Source organism: Notothenia rossii (assembly GCF_949606895.1).
Source record: "Notothenia rossii genome assembly, chromosome: 3".
Taxonomy (NCBI): Eukaryota; Metazoa; Chordata; class Actinopteri; order Perciformes; family Nototheniidae; genus Notothenia; species Notothenia rossii.
The window spans coordinates 30,441,143-30,462,345 of record NC_136901.1 but is presented as its reverse complement, the minus strand read 5'-3'; the positions used below and the strand labels follow the sequence as shown (position 1 = coordinate 30,462,345).

The 21,203-nt window shown below is 48.5% G+C and overlaps 3 protein-coding genes across 5 annotated transcripts; 2 read left to right on the top strand and 1 right to left on the bottom strand.

Annotated features, from left to right (window-relative positions):
• Positions 1-2,280: 2,280 nt before the first annotated feature.
• Positions 2,281-4,727, top strand: LOC307034065 (uncharacterized protein). The gene is made up of 3 exons (XM_079672785.1): positions 2,281-2,622; positions 2,921-3,235; positions 3,841-4,727. Exons 1-3 carry the CDS (start codon positions 2,464-2,466, stop codon positions 3,979-3,981), a joined length of 615 nt encoding a protein of 204 aa, XP_079528911.1. The 5' UTR covers positions 2,281-2,463; the 3' UTR covers positions 3,982-4,727.
• A 518-nt stretch (positions 4,728-5,245) lies between these two features.
• Positions 5,246-13,405, top strand: LOC307034063 (uncharacterized protein). The gene is made up of 8 exons (XM_079672781.1): positions 5,246-5,468; positions 6,207-6,316; positions 6,421-6,505; positions 6,592-6,787; positions 6,914-7,914; positions 7,990-8,777; positions 9,282-9,479; positions 11,254-13,405. Exons 1-8 carry the CDS (start codon positions 5,380-5,382, stop codon positions 11,490-11,492), a joined length of 2,706 nt encoding a protein of 901 aa, XP_079528907.1. The 5' UTR covers positions 5,246-5,379; the 3' UTR covers positions 11,493-13,405.
• A 42-nt stretch (positions 13,406-13,447) lies between these two features.
• LOC307034064 (butyrophilin subfamily 2 member A2-like) lies at positions 13,448-19,290 on the bottom strand. Of its 3 annotated transcripts, none has more exons than XM_079672784.1 (10): positions 17,574-19,290; positions 17,218-17,277; positions 17,035-17,091; positions 15,814-16,182; positions 15,469-15,744; positions 15,156-15,251; positions 15,051-15,077; positions 14,858-14,881; positions 14,752-14,787; positions 13,448-14,368 (listed from the first exon to the last, which is right to left on the bottom strand). In XM_079672784.1, exons 2-10 carry the CDS (start codon positions 17,219-17,221, stop codon positions 13,806-13,808), a joined length of 1,452 nt encoding a protein of 483 aa, XP_079528910.1. In that variant the 5' UTR covers positions 17,222-17,277; positions 17,574-19,290; the 3' UTR covers positions 13,448-13,805. The 3 variants fall into 3 exon arrangements, with proteins under 3 accessions (XP_079528910.1, XP_079528908.1, XP_079528909.1); XM_079672782.1 differs by having other exon boundaries at positions 14,858-14,899; positions 17,574-19,288; XM_079672783.1 differs by lacking the exon at positions 17,574-19,290 and adding an exon at positions 17,417-17,559 and having other exon boundaries at positions 14,858-14,899.
• Between the last annotated feature and the right edge of the window lie 1,913 nt (positions 19,291-21,203).

Below are 21,203 nucleotides of genomic sequence, written 5' to 3'. Positions count from 1 at the left end.
TACAAAAATCCCATCCCTACTGGCGACATTTGTGTGTGTGTGTGTGTGTGTGTGTGTGTGTGTGTGTGTGTGTGTGTGTGTGTGTGTGTGTGTGTGTGTGTGTGTGTGTGTGTGTGTGTGTGTGTGTGTGTGTGTGTGTGTGTGTGTGTGCGCGCACGCTCATTCTCCGGTTGGGCGAGAGCAGCTGATCCGTGTCAGGCATCACACTGGTGCACCACACCTGGATTGTGTGAATGGGGAGATAAATACGTTTCCAGTAATCTTCACACCAAGAAAAGCGGTCCAGTGACTTTCACACACCTCTACTGTGTATTACAGTGTGTGCTGCTTAAAATACCGCGCTTTATGATTCTTGCTGCTGGCCATCTTCACTGAGTCACTGCTTAAGATACCTTACACTTTCCTTTTCAGAGAATCGGCTGTCAGCTGCTTCACAGATAAAGTTTGCATTAATATGTTAAGATAATTTAAACACAATTGAACACCCGACAGTGTAGGAAACATCTGGAATGACAATATGTAAATGACCATAGTGTATGATGAAGCATATTTCTAAATCTCTCACTCCAGAGTAGCCTAAGCACTTGTACTTTAAGCCTAAAGGAAATGTATCTGAGCTACTTTAGTAACATTTTAAATACAGGGCAGTATTTTACACCGTGGTATATAACTTTGTTTACTCAAATAAAAGTGTTGTTTTCTGAGAAGCTCCTCAGTATCTCCCCCCTGTGGCAGCTGTGAGATCTGCAGCTGAACGGGCACATGCAGGAGAACGACGCCAAGGCCTTCTCTTCCTCCACCTCCATCTGCTTCTGCTCCATCTGCAGGAGGTGTGAGAGATGAGGGGGCTCAGAGATAATACACAGCCCACACTCCGTATTTTTGCTCCGATCGGATCTTGAAACAGCGATCTTTCGGTTCCCGAGCCAATTCCATACAGACTTGATCTGCTGCCAGCCCTGTTTAATATTTATTTTGAGAGTTTTATGAGGGAAATATTTTTAATGGATTTGAGTTATGAGCTTAGCTTATTAGAGAAACAAGCATAATAACAGATTACACAACTATAATAACTTTATAATAGTTTTTCATGTACCCTAATAAACCAATATCATGAAAAAACATGATAAAAGCATTGTGTTCCTGTTTAAACCAACGTAATATATATGTGGGAGGCGTGTGGTGCAGTGGGTTGTGTGTTGGTGTTCTGATCAGGGATCACAGGTTCAAACCCCACTGCAGTCAGCATGTCGTTGTGTCCCTGGGCAAGACACTTCAGCCCAAACTGCTCCTGTGGGGATTGCCCACAGTACTGAGTATGTAAGTCGCTTTGGATAAAAGCGTCTAACAAGTGACATGTCATATATTTGAGTCTGTTTACAGCTATGTGCAGTGTCTTTACAACTCATCCGCGAATAAATAGATCCCCGGCCTGCTCTGTTCATGATCACTTTATTTGAGGAAAGGCTTTTTATTACATTCGTCAACGGAAGAAGTACTCAGATGTCTTACTGAAGTACAAGTACACTGATGTCAAAATACTCCATTATGAGTAAAAATAGGCTGCTGGATTCAAAATCTTACTTGAGTTACAGTTCAAGCATCAAATGACAGTTAAAATAATAAAAGTAAACGTAGTTGTTATGCTAAAGAATCTTTTCAGAATCATATATATTCAATTACTGGAATATGATCAAAGTACTCAGACCCTTTCCTGAGGTAAAAGTACATTAATGTACATAACAAATAAAGGTCCTTCAGTCTGAAGTAATTATGGAGAGAAAATGTACTTAAAGAATAAAAAGTAAAAGTACAAATGTTTATATATAGGCCTATATATATTATTATTAAATATATTACATTATGACATTATCTGATTATTAATATTGTTGCCCCAAGCAGCATTTGACTGTTGCAGACTTGACTATATAGCCTATAAATTGTAGACAACGCAAATTATTGATGTTTATAACTTTTGGTGATACATTCTAAAAAATGTACTGTTTTCTACCTTAAACCGTTTAGTTTTTCTCAGTTTTTAGTCAGCATCTTTATCAGTTATGAGTTAGAGAGAGGATGAACTCAGAAACTACAGAAAATAAAAAACATGTTAATATACTCAGTATTTTTATTTCATTCATATTGTGTATGATGGTTTTCAACATTAATGAGAAAACTCTCTTTACTGGAGAAATCTTAACAATAAGGCCATATATTTGAATGTATTTCAACTGTATTTGGGAGAGCAGCATTCCTGTGCGTCCCCTTAAAGAGCCCCCGGGTCCGGCGGAACCAAAGAGCTCCAGAGTGGCGGGGGGCGCCTCCCGACAGGAGCACCGACATGCAACCGCTGCACTGACGCTCTGCCACGGCCTCCGCTCCGGGCTACCGCCGCTATACACCGGAAAATAACTCCGTTATCTGGGGGGGGGATTTCTCTCCTGAATAACCTGTGGAGAGGAAATGGCAGACCCGGAGCAGTGGGAGCAGGACGAGCAGCGGGATCAGACGGAGCAGAGCCCCACGCTGGACTCACCGCTGCCCGGCCCAACTCAGACCGGGAGAGCAGTGTCTATAGCCCGGCTGCTGCACCATGAGTGCGGGCTTTTGCTGCAGCTCTACGTGAGTCCTTTATACATTCTATATTACACACATGTGGATATATCCTGTGGAGCTGCACCACCACTCTCAGTAGTGTGTTGTTCTCGTGTTTTTTAATGATGTTGTGGTGCGGTGTGACCCCCCTCCCCAAAATGAGTGTATTGGTTTTTTGCTGCTTTCGTTCCTGCCCAGTCCTTCTCTTTATGGTTTGGGTGTTTCAGTAAGGAGTCTCTGAGCTGTCTGTCTGTCTGTCTGTCTGTCTGTCTGTCTGTCTGTCTGTCTGTCTGTCTGTAACCAGCTGTTCGTTGTCTCCTCTCAGAAGGAGAAGGAGTCCTTCCTGTCGAGCTACTCCCCTGACGGGGGACGCATGGTGTCTCCGTCCCCGGTCCCGCAGGAGGAGGCGAGCGGAGAGCAGCGGGTGGAGTGGCTGCACGCCGCTCTGCGACAGTGCCTGGGCCTCCTTCACATTGTCCTCCTGAAGGAAGAGGAGGAGTGGGGGGAGCAAGAGGAAGACTATGAGACCCTGAAGAAGAATGTGCGACACCGTCTGGAGCACCTGCTACTCAGCACAAGAGGACTGCTGGAGGGCCCAGACACCACCCTGGAGGTCACTCCGGACCACCAGGGCACCGATGTAACACACACACACACACACACACACACACACACACACACACACACACACTCATAATGTACTGTGTGAATATCTTAAAGTAGTTTTTGAGAAGTTTAACCTGACAAAGAGCGGAGGGGGGGGCATGTCACCTGTATCTGTCTCCTGCAAACCTCCTGCTCTCACTCTCAGCCGTGCCAACATGTTCTCTGCTGTTGAGGTGTGAAGATGGACTGACGTCATTCCTGAATATCCATCGCTACTCACGAGCCCACGCTGTAAACATCTCAGGGACTGAAGAGATTTGTTTACAAACAAACATGGCTCATGTTTTCTAGCTGAGCGACTTCTTGTTTAAAGCGCGTGTGTGTAATGGATAACTTCAGATAATTTAACATGAAATAATATTTATTATAAGCGATCGACAGGATGTATAACAGGGGATAAACTGGCTCATTTAAAATGTTTCATTATATTTATTTGACGTGAACATAAAACAGAGCAGAAAATGTAGACTTGCAGCCGTCGGCTCCTCATCAAACAACTACCAATGAATAATAATCTTTCTGCAGTTTACTCCTCCTGTTTACTGCTCCATAAAGTAATGCATGTTCCTCCTCCTGCAGGAGCCTGACGGAGCGGGGGGGCTGTTTGGTCTGAAGGTGTGGACGTACCGGGTCCTGCTGGAACTGCATCACTGGGCGGACCACGCTGCAGAGACTCTGCACGTCTTCCACACGGAGAGGGGGGGGGCAGCAGACCTCTGAGCCGCAGCTACATGAAGGACCAACAGCTTTAACTCCTATCACCTCTACTAACACAGCTCCTCCAGCTTTAGCTCCACCCCCTGTAACTCTTACACACAGAGGGGGGGGGGGGGGGGGCGGGGGGGGAGCATGGACCTCTGAGCTGCTGCAACAACAACAAGGACTAACTCCTGTAACCTCCTCTAACCCTGCTCCTCCAGCTTTAACTCCACCTCCTCTAACCCTGCTCCTCCCTGACCATCTTTAACTCCTGCTCCTCTCACAGATCTCCTCCCCGCTGCTTCACCAGCCAGTATTAAAGAGCTGCAGTTTCTCTGTGTAAAGCTTTATGACGTTAGACTGAGGTTTATTTTGTACATGTTGTATTTATCTTATTTAAGTGGACTGATAATCTGACGCTGGATCTACTAACCTCTGAATGTAGCCAAACACTGATACTGTGACCCGGCAGCCATGTGATGTTTATTAACATTAATAACTCTATCTGTTGTTTTCATACGTTTATTAGCTTTATTAACATGTGTAATCGGATGATTCCTCACGTTTCTGTTATACTTGAATATGCTGCTACACTGTTTGAACTTTAAGACCCTCTTTCTCTGAAGACATATGTATATTAGAAGTTCACTGTAGTACAATAGGTGGTGTTCACTGCATGACACAGCAGTGATGATGATGATGATGATGAAGATGATAATGATGCTGTTTCCTGGATTTGCAGTGAACATTAAACAGTCTGAGCCACCCTTCTCTGTTTCTCTTCTATTACACTGCACTGCTGACCTGATCACAATAAATACTTTTTCTCTGCCTTTCTAAGGAATATATTCAGAACGGTAGCAACACAACATTATGGAAATTGGTTAGTAAGTCAAAATTAGGTCATTTCATTAAATACTAAAAATTTTGAATATATTCTTGGGATTAAATGGAGCAGTTATATATTGAATATTATACATTGACTTCTTATCTGTATAACTTCCTTGTGAGAATAAATGGAAACCACAGAGCAGATGGAAATATCTATATCTATTTAACCAGATTTAACATAGACTATAACATATTTAATGTGCATCATGGTTAACAACTTAATTTACACTTGAATGCATGGAAGATATAATAATGTGTTTATTCAATACAATATGTGCGTGTACATTCGTGAAGTGTGTGGTTGTTATGTTGATGTTTCTCAGATGTGTGTGAGCCCTCACACTGTATAACCCCTAACCCCCCCCCCCCCCCCTGCACCCTCGTGCTGCATGGTACCCGGGCCGTACCCCATCCTTTACACTGCCCTGCACCCTCACACTGTATGTGCACCCCCCCCCCCCTGCCTCCCTGAGCCCGGAGGATGTGTTGCACATGCGCGCTGCAGCTCGGACGGAGTGAAGCGCGCTAATGGCGGAGAATGTTCGGTCGCCGTTTGACTACCGGGAGCCGCCGACCCTGGACAGCGACGGGGACGGGAGCAAGCCTCCGCCGCAGGGGTGAGTGTGACGGGCCGCAGCCTTTGGTGTCGCGTCTTCACCGTGGGTTGGGGGGTCGTTAGCGAAATGCAGAAGACGCACGCGCTGCTCCGAGCGTGCACGGTTGTTTGGTTGACGTTAGGAGCCTTTCTTCGCATGCATGTTTTCAGTGGTACACCGGAGAAACGGGGGCCGGGGGTCGGGACTCTCTCCCGGTGAAGGTGCAGCTTCTCCTGCTGCAGCTCTTTGTCCGCAGCCGCTCAGTTAAAGCCCATCGCTAGCTGCCGAGCTAACAGCTAGCTGCGGTTAGCATCACTCTTAGCATGTAGCCAGCTGCAGGAACCAGCAAAACACAATCCACTAACCCGGTCTGTAGTCTGACCCAGAGTCTGCGACCCGGTGTGTTATCCGACCAATAGTCTGCGACCCGGTCTGTTATCCGACCCATAGTCTGCGACCCGGTCTGTGATCTGACCCATAGTCCACTGACCCGGTTTGTGATTCGATCCAGAGTCTATGGTCTGACCTAGTGTCTAGATCTGGTCTGTGATATGACCCGGTCTGAGAGCTGCTTTTCTTCTATACTCTACGTCTATATGTGATGATGTAAATAATAGTGTAATCTGAGTGTTCCTTGTGTTTTTAAGAGGTTATAATGTGAAAGAGCAACCACAGCAGTAGAGAACAGATGTGATTGAAGCCACAGGTATTTCTCTCTGCTCCGCTGGATTTATTTCTGATTTTGTGTTTCTGTTTCAGGCGAGTGTGTGGGAGGAAGAGGAAGGGGACGCCGGTGAAGGTGTGTGACCGGGCATATGTGACAGAAGATGAGGAGGAGGAGAGCATGTCAGAGCACAGCTACAGCCCAGGTACATGCACTTTCATTTCTATTTACATATCTATACTTGTATATTTATATACATACAGTGCACATAAATACACAGCCCGACCTCTGATCCATCTCTCTGTCCAGGTGAAGGTCAGTATCCAGAGGGGGCCGAGGACCGCCTCCCCACACCTGGCAGCCCGTACTACCTGCCAGACCCCGCCCAGCTCTGGTAAGCAGGTCCCCCCCAAAAAACTACTGTCTGATGGGTTTCATTATCTATGCTGCATGTTGTGTGATGTGACTTCCTGTCTGTAGTGTACCAGAGCTGGGGGAGGAAGGGGCGAGTGGCGTCCGGGGGCCGGTCCTTTTCCACCCCCCCCCAAACTGCCGCATCAGAGAGGTGCATTGTGGGACGCAGGTGAGGCTGGTTGTCATAGCAATCCGAGACATCGCCAAGGGAGAGGAGATCACAGTGGACTACAGCCTGACGGATTGGGGGGAGAACGCCATGGTGGGTCAGATTTATATATTTAAATATATTTATTGTGACAAAGGCCATTTATGTGTATAAATATATGCTACATAACTTGTATGCTGCTACAGCTACATTTTGACGTTTTTTTATTTTGAAATGCAGGAGGAAGAGGCGGGCCCTCACCCTCTGTCCCTCTCTGTCTCTGATTACCTCACCCCCTCGTGGTCCCTGTCCCCCTCCTCTTCCCCGCTCACCCACTCTGAGCCTAGCGACTCGGACCGCGAGGAGGACGAGGAGGAGGAAGACGACGACGATGACGACGACGACGAAGAGGAGGAAATGGAGGAGATGAGGGGCCGGATGCTCCGCCGCCGTAAGAAGCGAAAGCTCACCGCGGAGCTCACGACGACGAAGAAGAAGAGCGAGCCCCCCTGCTCCTCCTTCACCCACCCGCAGCCCGCCACCCCCCCTGCCAGACCCCAGACCCCCGCCCTGGCCCCCCCCACCACCAACATCAACAACAACATCAACATTAACATCGGCAGCTCTGGAGGGGGGGCGCTGAGCCGGCGGCAGCACTGCCCGTACTGCGGCCGCCATTACCGCTCTCTGGCGCGCCACCTCGAGAAGCACCACGCCTCGCAGCCCGAGGTGCGCGCCGCCATGGAGTTGGCCCACCCACAGCGCTCCAACAGTGGCGCCCCACATCCCTCCTCCGCTTCCTCCTCCTCACACTCCTTCGCCGTCCCTCAGCCCGCAGCCTCAAGCCCTCCCCCCCCCCCCCTCTTCTCCAGGGAGAGGGACTCGCCGTCGACCCGCTCCAACCCCGGCGGTGTCTCCTTCTCCCTCTCACTCTCCCCGTCTCCTTCTCCGCCCGCTGCTGCCAAGAAGCCGCCCAGCGCACCACGGTCCGGCACCAAGCGCCCCGCCCCCCCGCTGGCAGCAACACGAGTCAAGACCCCATCACCTCCCCCGCCTGCTCCAAGGAGGGGGAGGAGGATGAAGAGGGAGAAGAATGAAGAGCAGCCGAAGGTGGAGGTGGAGAGCTCGAAGAGTCAGGAGCAGCTGGCTCCACCTCCGACCCCTGAGCCCGACGTAGACCCGGAGGAGGACCTGGACCTGAGTGGAGACCCGGCGGAGGGGAAGAACGGAGCGCTCCTGAGGTGAGGGGCGTTCTATGTTGATATGTGTGCTGGGTGTGTTTCTGCTGCTCTTTAATGCGTGTGTGTCCTCTCCAGCCCGCAGAGACACCAAATGTCCCCGCTGCTGTCCTCCCTCTCCACCCTGGTTGTGTACCTCCGCCGGCAGCAGCACTCCTCCTTCCTCTCCCTCTCCCGCTCCCCCCACTCGGCGGAGGCCTGGCGCCTCCTCTGCCACTCCAGCCTGTCGCTGCTCATCCTCTACAACCGCCACCGCGAGTGTGAGGTGGCCAAGCTCACCGTGCAGGACTACTGCAGCCGCACCACCCCCCCGCCCGGCCCCACCCCCCCCTCTGGCATGGAGGCCCTGCTGTCTCCCTTCGAGCGCCTCGTGCTGTGCCAGCTGCCGCGGGCGGGGGTCCTGGGGAAGCGCGGTCGCCTGCAGCCGCTGATCCTGCCGCCCCACTGCGAGTCCTGCCTGGACCTGCTGCTGCAGACCAGCCCGGGGGTGGGGGTGGACCCCGACAGCCCCTATGTCTTCTCCCGCCCGTACCACTCCCCCGCCACCCCGCTGCGGGGCACCGACCTGCTGAGGAACCTGGCCCGGTCCAGCGGGGCCAAGAACCCCGGGGCGCTGACGGGGGCACGGGTGAGGCGGCAGGTGGCCATCCTCACCCAGCTGTTGCTGCTGGAGGAGGGCGAGGGGGGGGGCGTCAAGCGGCTGGAGGAGTTCCTGGAGCGGGAGTACCAGGTCACCCAGAACTGCTCCACCCTCCTCCAGGACCCCACCCTAATGGGCCGGGTGGGCCGGGTGGTGCTGTATGGAGAGAAAGAGGGGGTACTGTTCCGCGGGATGAGCCTGCAGCACATCTGCCTGGAGCTGGATGGTGAGGGTCTCCGTCTCCCCCACCCGTCTTCTCCACCTGTCTCCATCATTTGTCTCCTCCATCTGCCTCCATCATCTGTCTTCTCCACCTGTCTATGTGTCTCTGTCTCCTCCACATGTCTCCATCATCTGTCTCCTCCATCTGTCTGTGTCTGTCTCCTCCACATGTCTCTGTCATTTGTCTCCTCCACATGTCTCTGTCATTTGTCTCCTCCACATGTCTCCTCCATCTGTCTGCTCCACCTGTCTATGTGTCTGTCTCCTCCACATGTCTCCGTCATTTGTCTCCTCCACCTGTCTCCTCCATCTCTCTGCTCCACCTGTCTCCTCATTATGTCTGCTCCACCTGTCTGTCTCTGTCTCCTCTACCTCTCTCCATAATTTGTCTGCTCCACCCGTGTCCTCCATCTCTCTGCTCCACCTGTCTCTGTGTCTCCGTCATCTGTCTCCTCCACCTGTAAATTCCCTCCTCCTTCAGCTGTCCTCCGTTCTGTTTCTCTTGCAGTGATGTCAGGAAACTCTGCAGACTCCTTCTCCGATTCAGAGGTGGAAGAGGAAAAGGAGGAGGTGAAGGAGAAGGTGGAGGTCGTGATGGTGAAGAGGAAAGGACCGGGTAGACCCCGAAAAAAGAAAGCACCACCCCCCTCCGTCAGCCCCTCTATAGCCAGCAGCCACAAGAAAAGATGTACTCCACCGAAATCAGGTATGCTTGTGACTAGTTCTACACCTGCTCTACCTGTTTCCTCTCACTCTGTTCCACCTGTTTCCTCTCACTCTGTTCCACCTGTTTCCTCTCACTCTGTTCCACCTGTTTCCTCTCACTCTGTTCCACCTGTTTCCTCTCACTCTGCTCTACCTGTTTCCTCTCACTCTGTTCCACCTGTTTCCTCTCACTCTGCTCTACCTGTTTCCTCTCACTCTGTTCCACCTGTTTCCTCTCACTCTGTTCCACCTGTTTCCTCTCACTCTGTTCCACCTGTTTCCTCTCACTCTGTTCCACCTGTTTCCTCTCACTCTGATCCACCTGTTTCCTCTCACTCTGTTCCACCTGTTTCCTCTCACTCTGTTCCACCTGTTTCCTCTCACTCTGATCCACCTGTTTCCTCTCACTCTGCTCTACCTGTTTCCTCTCACTCTGTTCCACCTGTTTCCTCTCACTCTGTTCCACCTGTTTCCTCTCACTCTGATCCACCTGTTTCCTCTCACTCTTCTCTACCTGTTTCCTCTCACTCTGATCCACCTGTTTCCTCTCACTCTGTTCCACCTGTTTCCTCTCACTCTGTTCCACCTGTTTCCTCTCACTCTGATCCACCTGTTTCCTCTCACTCTGCTCTACTTGTTTCCTCTCACTCTGTTCCACCTGTTTCCTTTCCCGGTCCACCTCTCACTCTGATCCACCTGTTTCCTCTCACTCTGCTCTACCTGTTTCCTCTCACTCTGTTCCACCTGTTTCCTCTCACTCTGTTCCACCTGTTTCCTCTCACTCTGATCCACCTGTTTCCTCTCACTCTTCTCTACCTGTTTCCTCTCACTCTGATCCACCTGTTTCCTCTCACTCTGTTCCACCTGTTTCCTCTCACTCTGTTCCACCTGTTTCCTCTCACTCTGATCCACCTGTTTCCTCTCACTCTGCTCTACTTGTTTCCTCTCACTCTGTTCCACCTGTTTCCTTTCCCGGTCCACCTCTCACTCTGATCCACCTGTTTCCTCTCACTCTGCTCTACCTGTTTCCTCTCACTCTGTTCCACCTGTTTCCTCTCCCGGTCCACCTCTCACTCTGATCCACCTGTTTCCTCTCCCGGTCCACCTCTCACTCTGATCCACCTGTTTCCTCTCACTCTGTCTACCTCCCTCTGTTCCACCCGTTTCCTCTCCCTCTGTCTACCTCCCTCTGCTCCACCTGTTTCCCCTCCCTCTGCTCCACTTGTTTCCTCTGCTCTACCTCTCCCTATGTCCACCTCTCACTCTGCTCCACCTGTTTCCTCTCCCTCTGTCTACCTCCCTCTGCTCCACCTGTTTCCTCTGCTCTACCTCTCCCTATGTCCACCTCTCACTCTGCTCCACCTGTTTCCTCTCCCTCTGTCTACCTCCCTCTGCTCCACCTGTTTCCCCTCCCTCTGCTCCACCTGTTTCCTCTGCTCTACCTCTCCCTATGTCCACCTCTCACTCTGCTCCACCTGTTTCCTCTCCCTCTGTCTACCTCCCTCTAGTCCACCTGTTTCCTCTGCTCTACCTCTCCCTATGTCCACCTCTCACTCTGCTCCACCTGTTTCCTCTCCCTCTGTCTACCTCCCTCTGCTCCACCTGTTTCCCCTCCCTCTGCTCCACCTGTTTCCTCTGCTCTACCTCTCCCTATGTCCACCTCTCACTCTGCTCCACCTGTTTCCTCTCCCTCTGTCTACCTCCCTCTGCTCCACCTGTTTCCTCTGCTCTACCTCTCCCTATGTCCACCTCTCACTCTGCTCCACCTGTCCCAGGAAAGCGTGGTGTGCTGAAGCGTCCGTGGTCGGAGGCGGAGCGCGTGGCGGTGGAGACGCACCTGAAGAGGAACCTGATGGAGCTGCGGGTCCCGGCCAAGGCGGACTGCGAGCGCTGCCTGGAGCTCTGCCCCCTGCTGGTCAGCAACCAGCGCGACTGGAGGTCCATCAAGTTCTACGTCCACAACCGCATCCAGCTGCTGAAGAAGCAGGGGCGGAGGGAGAGCGCCGCCCTCTGAAACCTCCACCCCCATTTACAGACCAGAAGAGACAGGGGGAAGAGACACTGAACCCCACCCTCATGTACAGACCAGCAGAGAGAGGGGGGAGGAGACACTGACCCCCACCCTCATGTACAGACCAGCAGAGAGAGGGGGGAGGAGACACTGACCCCCACCCTCATGTACAGACCAGCAGAGGGAGGGTGGAGGAGACACTGACCCCCACCCTCATGTACAGACCAGCAGAGGGAGGACTTCCTGTTGGGGGTCTCAGTGATGGATCAGATGGGTGTAACCTGTGAATATGAGTCCAGTGAATGCGTCTTAGAGATTATTTTTGTTGTCGTCCCGCTGACTTCACACTGTGTGGGACGGTGCAGCAGCAGCAGCAGCAGGTGGAGGAGCTCGGACCAAGAACTTTTTGGAGCTTCCTTCATCATTTGTTCAAAACTCTCAACCATCTTCCTCGTGCTGCAGGAGTTTATTGTTGCATGTGTGTTGATGGTGCAGATCTGTGCACGGGGTCTACGGAGGCCGACGGGTGCAAACGCGCTACAGCGGCTCAGAGCACTTCCATCATTGGAAACACACTGCTGCTTCAGAAAGATGCACATAATAAACACTAATGTTCCAAAACACATGCACATTGTTGTTTCTTCATTTGCATGTATTTTGGCACATTTGTCTTTTTTGATTTGCAGTCCATGTTTCGGGACGTTGTTGGGCATTTGCACCTGTCGGCCAGTTAAAAAAAAGATGCGGCTACATTAATATTATATATATTATTGTTATATTGTTATATTCCAGTGGAGGCAGCGCAGGATACTTTGAGACATTTCCAGTAACTCCAGGAGTGGAGTGCACCAGCTGGGCGTAAAAAAGTAGGTCTTAACTCTAACGTCGGGCTTAGCTACGTCCGACTTATTTGAATATACACCGAGTGCACCAGGCCTGACTAGTCACGGTCGTAGCTGCGCCTCGTCTTAAAATGCGCGTCCACGTCAATACACGCGAAACAGTAATTGTTGCCAGGCAACACACATCTACTTAATTTAATACTCAAACTTCTCCATTCAAAGCAGCCCGTTAGCGTAAAATCTGAGCGCGATCAGCACCTGCAAGGTTGGGGAGAGCACAGCGTTTCTGTCTGATCCGTGCTGTATTTAAGGGAGGGATCTCCTCGATTCATTCAAAAAGGGTTTGTCTGCCGAAACGAAACCTCTATCGGCTCACTGTCCGAATAGATGTCCAGTGGGTTTGTTCGATCACGGACGACTCTCTCTTCTTAATGCTTAATGTTAAACCTGTAAACAAGAGGCACTGCCATCGTTAATATCCTTCTTGCCTGTTTTACGTTACTATGGATACTAGTCTGTCATTCCGATTTACGCCTGCTCCATACTAGGCATACAAGTTACACCCGGGCGCAACGTATACAGGGCTTAAGTCTAAGTGGTGCACTAGTCATAACTTTAGTTTGGTCTTAACCTTCGGTTCTACGTCGGACATAGAGTTGCGCCCAGCTGGTGCACTCCACTCCAGAGGCTTTAGAAGTCCAAATTTGAATTGAGGATTTATTATAAGGAGACAAAAACAGTGGAGAGATCATTGGTGCAGCTCTCCGTGCATCAGCTCACACACTGCATACACTGTGTGTGTGTGTGTCCACGTGTAAATGTTGTTTTTATATTGACTGACATTGTTTTATTGCCCACAGTGTTGTTAGACCATGATGCACCTGTGATGCATTCTGTACGGATGTCCGCTGACCTGTGTTTACTGCATATCAGAGTTTCATCTATATTTCAGATGATTTGACCCATAGTGTAAATACTTCATATGAAGAGTATTAGTGACGGCAGAGCAGTGTGTGTTGATGGTGTACATACTGTAAATACTACCTCTACTTATTAAAGTGTACCACATAATGACATGTTTTTTTTTTTTTGAAAGAGTGAAACACAGAACTGGAATGAAGACATGCAGACTGAGTTTATTCACACACATATTAAAAGATATTCATAACACAGTGTTTAATATCACAAAGTACTATCTTATCTTATCAGCGGGTACATGCAGAGGATGGACGGAACTATGGAGTGTTAACTGAACAACATGTTGGCTGAAGAGGAATGTAGTTCGCAAAATGTCAGTTTCTCTTTAACACAAGCTGCTTATTTTCTACTTACTACAGTTCAAACAAAAGCACAATATTCGTCATTATTATTAATCAAAACATGAAAATGTTCCGCTCTGACTGCAGCTACAGCACCTCACCACACTCCCTAACCTATAAAGCTTCTCCATCATGTCCCGCTTCAGTTTCACAGACTACCTTAGTAGCAACTGTGTTTCCCCCCCCCCCTGCTCAGCTTCCACCTCCCTCTGTAATAACTCCATGGGTGCCGCGTCGCCCTTCCCGGGGTTGAACAGGGGGAACAGCGGCACGGTGAAAGCTGCGGTGAGGCTGCAGATGAGGCTCTGTTCCTCCACGTTATAGAAGGAGAGCTCCCCCCGGTCAATGTCTAGAAACACCCCGAGGGTCTGCGGCCCGGGAGGGGGCAGCAGCACCGATGGCTCTGTGCTGAGCTGTAGGCTTTTGGAGGAGGAAGATAGGAACCAGAACCCGTTGGAGGAGGATGGAGTGAGGTGCGAGTCTGCCTGGATGGAGGCTGTACTCGTCACTCCCACCCACCAGAACTGCTTCAGCCCCACCGTCGAATTCCCCAGAGAAACCTCCCAGTAGTGCTGTCCAGAGGAGAGGCGGGGTGTCCCGGTGATGGCTGTGAGACAGGTCACCTTATTTCCATCGGGGAAATTAATCGGCAGGTCTCTGATTTTATTCTTCACAATTTTGAGGTACTCATTTCCATTATGTTCTGGTTTCACATTAACTGTGGGAAATGGAAAGCAGCGTCAGTGTGTGCCTCATTTTTTATTAAAGAGGCCCTATTCTTCTATTTGTGGTGTTCCTCCTCCTGTAGGTTGTTCTATAGGTGTTGTGCATGTACAATTTAAGGGGCATCTAAGGGAAGGGACATCTCTATGCGGTTGATTAATCACAACAGAACCGGCCAACTAACCAATCACAATAGACTGAGCTCTAGTTTCAGAAAATAATTGTGGCATTATTTAATCAAACCATTTAAAGGGTTTAAAGGTGGAGGATTATATTGGTTATGATCAGGACTTTTGTTAAACGATTTTAAAGCACAGAGGGTAAGCACAAAGATAATTATTATAATAATATAACATTAATAAATTGTGGAGTGGTTACCGTAACTCTGTCGGGCTGTTGATATCTCGATCTTGCCTGGAACACAATATCATTGTCATCAATGCAGCCGAATAATATATTTTTGTCTGTTGTAATTTATTCATACCTTTTGGTAGAAGTTTCTGATTCTCTGGAAGATTACGTTTTCCTGGGGAATAAAGCACAAACAAGTGTCAATCCGTGGCACATACTCAAAGATACAACCAACACTACATTTAATTTAATTAACATTTCATGAACACCAAAAGTGTTGTGTAAGTGAAATAAATAATAAAGATAATGTGTTCAATGCTTCTTACCCTCAGTGGACAATTTGGCTTTCTTTCCTGAAACACAGATCATTTTCAGCATATCATTTTTATTATATATAACATAACAATGATGCGTTAGAAATAAAGAGGTACCTCTTTTTCTATAGAGCAGAAATGCAGCTGCCAGCAGCACTGCGGAAAGGAGGAGACCGAATGCTGCCCACCCTGCTGCTGCTCCCCCCCCCGACCCTGAAACACAGGAGATGTACTGGGATTTAAATATTGTTCTGCAGATATTAAAAACCTGTCTGTGAAGTTTAAATTGTATATGTAGATGTATTGTCATATGAGCAGGTGAAAATGCAAATTTGAGTATTGCATTCAAATTTGACCTCCTGTAATATCCCTCCCTGTGCATTTTTCTGCTGCGTTCATTGAACTCCCCTAGAGACCCCCTTGTTCTCACCCTGAGGAGGAGTAGGGGGCTCCTGCAGCTTCAGCCGGACTTCCTGCTCCTCCACCCAGCAGGACACCCGGGTGGAGGCGGGCAGCAGGATCCAGCTGTGCACCGACACCAGGCCGGAGGGGGCGGTGCTGTACTGCAGGCTCTGCGGGGTGAGGGTCTTCAGGGGGTCGGCCCAGCGCAGGCTTGGGCGGGGAGACCAACCCTCGGACTCACAGCTCAGGTTCACCCGAACGCCCGTTATCCACACTGCGGACAGCAGAGGGGGGGTCCCGGTGACTATAGGAGGAAGAGCAGAGGATTAGAGGTCTGCAGGCTCTGCTGTCTTCTCCACCTGCCCGCACTCACCTGTCACCACCAGGCTGACGGTGGCTGTGTCGTACTCCTTGTCGCTGCTGACGTAGCAGCTGTAGTCTCCTGCGTCCTGCAGCGTGGCATTTGCCAGCTTCAGGCTCACGTCCCCCTCCCGCAGCCCGTTGGACGTTGCGTCCTTCAGGCCGAGTGACACCCTGCCGGCGTACGCGGCGTCCTGCGAGCCGTGCTCCAGCTGGGCCCGCTGGTACAGCAGCACCGGGGAGTCAAAGCCTCCTCCCGGGAGGAACCAGCGCACCTCCAGCTGCTCTGCGCTCTCGGGGGGGGAGAGCCAACAGGGGAGGGTGGCTGTGTCTCCAAGCTGCACCGAGACCGGAGACCCCCCCACCTGCAGGCTGTTGGACACTGACACATAGGAAACACAGCACACAGGTTCATCACATGTTTGACTAGCACCATTTAATATTCAACATGTTAACCATCAAGACATGCTGCAGAATATACAACATTATTGTGTGCATCACTTATAGCTTTATAAATCTGTGCAAACTGTGGAATCCCCCTAGAAATCCATAAAATCTCACCTAAAATTCTCCCAACTTATATATATTTCATATCACTATAGAGAAACTAAAAAAAAGGTAGTAATATGTTCAATATTTGAAGGAAATACAAATACTCTAAGCTAGCTACTTCCAGTTATGTAAAGTAAGTACGCAAGTACTGTACTTAAGTACCAATTTGAGGGGCTTTTACTTTACTTTTTAAGTATTTAAATGTTTTGCCACTTTTTACTCCCACACCACTACAATTCAGAGGTAAATGTTGTACTTTGACCCCACTACATTTATTTAATACCGCAAGTTACTTTGCAGATTTTGAATCATGTTGTGAAATATATCAAAACTTAAATAAGACTTTAGTTACACCTGAAGTGAAATCACAAGCTACCATGCAGCATACAAATTAAAATTAGCTGCACCATTACATACACAGCATAAATAATTATAATCAAAACCTAATATATATTATTCTGAAATGGGCTGATCTGCAAAGTTAATACCTTCACTTTTGGTAGCCTACTATAAGTATATGTTGATGTTCTTGTGTACTTTTACTTCAGTAACATTTTGAATGCAGGACTTTTACTTGTAACAGAGATGCAGGACTTTTACTTGAAACAGAGTACTTCTACTTTAGGCTACAAGATCTGAGTAGGCCTACTTCTACACCTCATGTTACTTAAGACAAACTTACCAGGAGCAGCTCGGCAGAAGAACACACACACCGCTAACACCATCAGCATCAGAGCACCTGTGAAACACAAACCTATCACTTTACACATTTACATAACAGAACGGACTTGCTCATGATAATAATAATAATAATATATTATATTATTATTATGTATTATGTTCTGCTCTCGCTCATTGAACCTACCCATCGTGCTGCTTCAGAGACAAAGACCCGTCAAACCGCGCAAACTGTAGTCCGTGAAGACTGCAGAGAAGAATAGAGTTAAATAAGCTGCAGAGATAAAGATTACGTTTTAAAAAATTGATTAGAGACAAGACAAAGAGATAGAGATTGAAGTCAGTTTCGCCGTTATTTGTCCCCCCACGTTTTGCCCCTCTCTTACTTTCACTTTCAATTTCTTCATGGAACATCTCACATTTCAAACAACACATCACTCCCAGAAATGCTCATTGGAGGATTCACTTTAATATGAAAACACGAGCACAGAAAATATATTCAGTGAATACAGAGCAAACTCAGAAGTGTATGAATGTGAATACCTGGAGAACAGCTTGTGCACAGGTCATACCGCCGCGCTACTTCCGGTCACCCTTACGGAACGATATTGGCAGATTCGGATTTCACGGATAAATAACTCATGAAAAAGACGTTGTTCCGACACAAATTGCGTCTCATAAGTACCGTGGTAAGGTTGACAACGAACTACAATCTGGTCTCTATTTGCAGCCGGAGAAGAACCGAGTGCTCAGGGACCGTCTGCAAAGTGCTCTCCGAAAAAAGAGAATAGGCCTACAATAATATTCAATCACTTCACTATTATACAGTATATTAGCCTAATACCAAACTCACTACACAGATCAATACTCTCCTGTTGGTCATACTACAGCAAGAAGTTTGCCAATGTCGTTGGTCTGCTCCTCCTTTATTCTGAAAAACACTACTCACCTGGAAACACCCACCTGTACAGTCAATGATCACCTGTATAAAGTCTATTCTCACCTGTATATACTCACCTGTGTATACCTGTATACTCACCTGTACATATTCTCACCTGTATATACTCACCTGTGTATAGGTAAGGTAATTGGCACGTTTATTTATATAGCACATTTCAGACGCAGAGGCAATTCAAAGTGCTTTACATGATCATTAACACATAATAGTAAGAGAACAGAGAGGAACACAATAAATAAACATAATGGAATAACAGATTCATAAAAACAATGCATTAACGAGATACAAAATATAGTTTAAAAACGACATTGTAAATACGGTAAGTGCTAAAACAAGTTAAAAGGCTTCTGGGTAAGCAGTTCTAAAAAGTAATGTTTTTAGCCTCGACTTTAAAGAACTCAGCGTTGGTAGGGTTTGGGGTTAGGGTTAGGGTTAGGTTGATATGGGATTTGAAATTGAGGTCGGGGTCCAGAACTACGCCTAGATTCCTTACCCTTTTTTCCGATGTATTTAGCAGTAGGCCTATGGGCTTCTAGTTTCGCGCTTACTTCAGCCCGTTCCTCCCCTTTGGCACCAAATATAATTGTCTCTGATTTGTTCCATGTAGTTGGTGAGGGATTGTAATGGTCCGTAGTCGCCAGGCTTTATTGTAATGTATAACTGAGTGTCATCCGCATAATTGTGGTACAACATTTTGTTTACTTTCAGGATCTGGGCTAGTGGAAGCATGTATATGTTACATAGAATTTAGAAAGAACACTTGTACTCATACAGTATATACAGTATACTCACCTCACCTGTACATATACTCACCTGAATACTCACCTGTACATACTCACCTGTATATTTACCTGTATACATCACCTGTATCTATACTCACCTGTGTATGTACATTGTACACTCATCTGTATAGATGCTCATCTGTACTCTGCTATGTACTCTGTACATACAGTATACTAGCCTGTATAAACTCACATGTGTATACTCGTTACCTGTGTATACTCAACTAACTGTATATACTCACCTGTGTATAGTGTACTCAAATGTATATACTCACCTGTACATATACTGAATAGATACAGAATAGGCCTATATACTGTGTACAGTGTAGTGTACACCTGCATACTTGTACAGTTTCTACTCACCATATACAGACAGACAAACAGACAGACAGGCAGACAGACAGACAGACAGACAGACAGACAGACAGACAGACAGACAGACACAAATATAACACTATATTTTAAATTAACCTTAAAAAAGTAAACATGTTATTGGAGCTTTTCATTGTATTTAATTAAATGAATGCAGTCTGTGGTTAAACCATGGGTTAAACACGGAAGAGTCAATAATGAGGAAGGGGAGTCTCACGTGAGCGGGTTGCGTTAAGATAAACAGGCTTCAAAATAAATGCATGCAGTTGAGAACGAATGACCAAGGGGATTATTAACATGTTTATTTGGAGCATACAATACAAATATTACAAACAAAATCAAATGCAATCCAAGAATGTGGTGAGGCTGAACAGCCCACTTAGAATAATTAAATAATTTAGCTCTGATTCACCTTACTTTGAAATGCTCAACCGGAAGTGTATGTTGTTGTGACTGCGCCAACCAAGCAGAGTGATTAGTTTAGTTCTGTTTATATTTTGTGTTTATGAGCCTCTGGGTGGTTAGTGCCGTTTATTAACCTCACAGTCGGCTGGATACTGCTCCATTCAGCATGATACGTTGGACTAACGCGTGGGTTTGACATAGTTTGAGACACAAACATTCGCTGCTGGCTCTCAGTTAGCATTAGTTATCAGAGCCGTTCACTGACCCTCGGACATATGGACACGTTTTGTTTAAATCTCCCCGAGTCCACCGGACAGCTGTAAACTCTAAACAAACTGAAGTAATTCAGCTTGACTGCTGTCTCCAGACATGTCCCAGCCTGCAGACTGTGATGACTCCACTCCCCTGCTCAGGGAGGACGCAGACAGGTGAGCGAATTGCTGTATCTCATTTCTGGAATTTTCCCTCCTCGACTCCTATCCTCGTGTCTTAGTCCCGCCCAATAGAGCTGCGAGCGGAGGAGCCGAGGAGGGGAAGCAGCAGGTGGTTAGAGAAATGAGAATTCCTCTCCTCTGAGCAGTCATTTTAAATACCTCATTCACACCAACGCAACTCCGGTTCAAGCTCCATGCTAGAGCTTTTCAGGTTCAGAACCGGTTCTTCGGTTTAGCTCCGGCTCTTTTCACACTGCCCAGAGTCCGACTGGTGCTGCGTCATTGCGTCATCGTTTGCGTCATGACGTAACCGTTTGCGTGCCTGCTTCATAAAGCCAAACCAAACCCCTCACAGCTGACACCGACAACAACAACAATGGCCGATTGTGCTCCAGCTTCCTCTGTACCTCTTCGGAAGACCAGATTCCCAGTAGGTAGCTGGTCTCTTCAGTGGACCACTGCTGCTTGTTAATTTCTCCATCGTTGTGTACAAACTGGATAAAACGCCAGCTTTTTGTTGTTGTTCAGGAGTTGATCCCGCCCCTGCCCCTGCCCCTGCCTCGACGTAAGCGTGACGTATGTGGTGCTTTTGCTCTGGCCGGACAATTTTTTGGTGCTCGAAATGAACCGGATTCCGGAGCTAAAAGGCTGCTCCGTTGCGGTGTGAAGAGGAAAACCCGGTGCTTTTCAAGCTCCAGCTCCGAACCGGCTCTGAAACACCGTTGGTGTGAATGAGGTATAAAGAGACGTCCATTAATGATGACAGGAGTCACAGCAGCCCTCTGTCTGATGGACAGATGTGTTCATGATGACTTATATATTTACTTTGATTCATTCAAAGTGCGGTATAATGAGATATGACTGAATTATGATAAACAGTGATCACTACACAAGCCCCCCCAGAATTCAAACATGGACACAATCCTCGCGTCCGGGAGGAAGCACCACAGGGGCCGAGGAGGGCTGGGCCGCAGGCGGGGGCCGGGCCACGGAACGGGCCGTCGGAAGGAGGCCGCAGGAGAGGGCGAGGGCACCCCCACCGGGGGGCAGGGACAGGCCACGGAACGGGCCGTCGTAAGGGGGCCACGGTAGGCATCGTGTTAAATGAAGAAAACATCCGCCAGCCGTAGAAAGCTAGGTCGCAGTGCAACGTGGGGACGGGCGTGAATATCCCGGTGGTCCCCAGCAGGGAGGTGCGCAGCCCGGCCGCAGGCGAGCACGC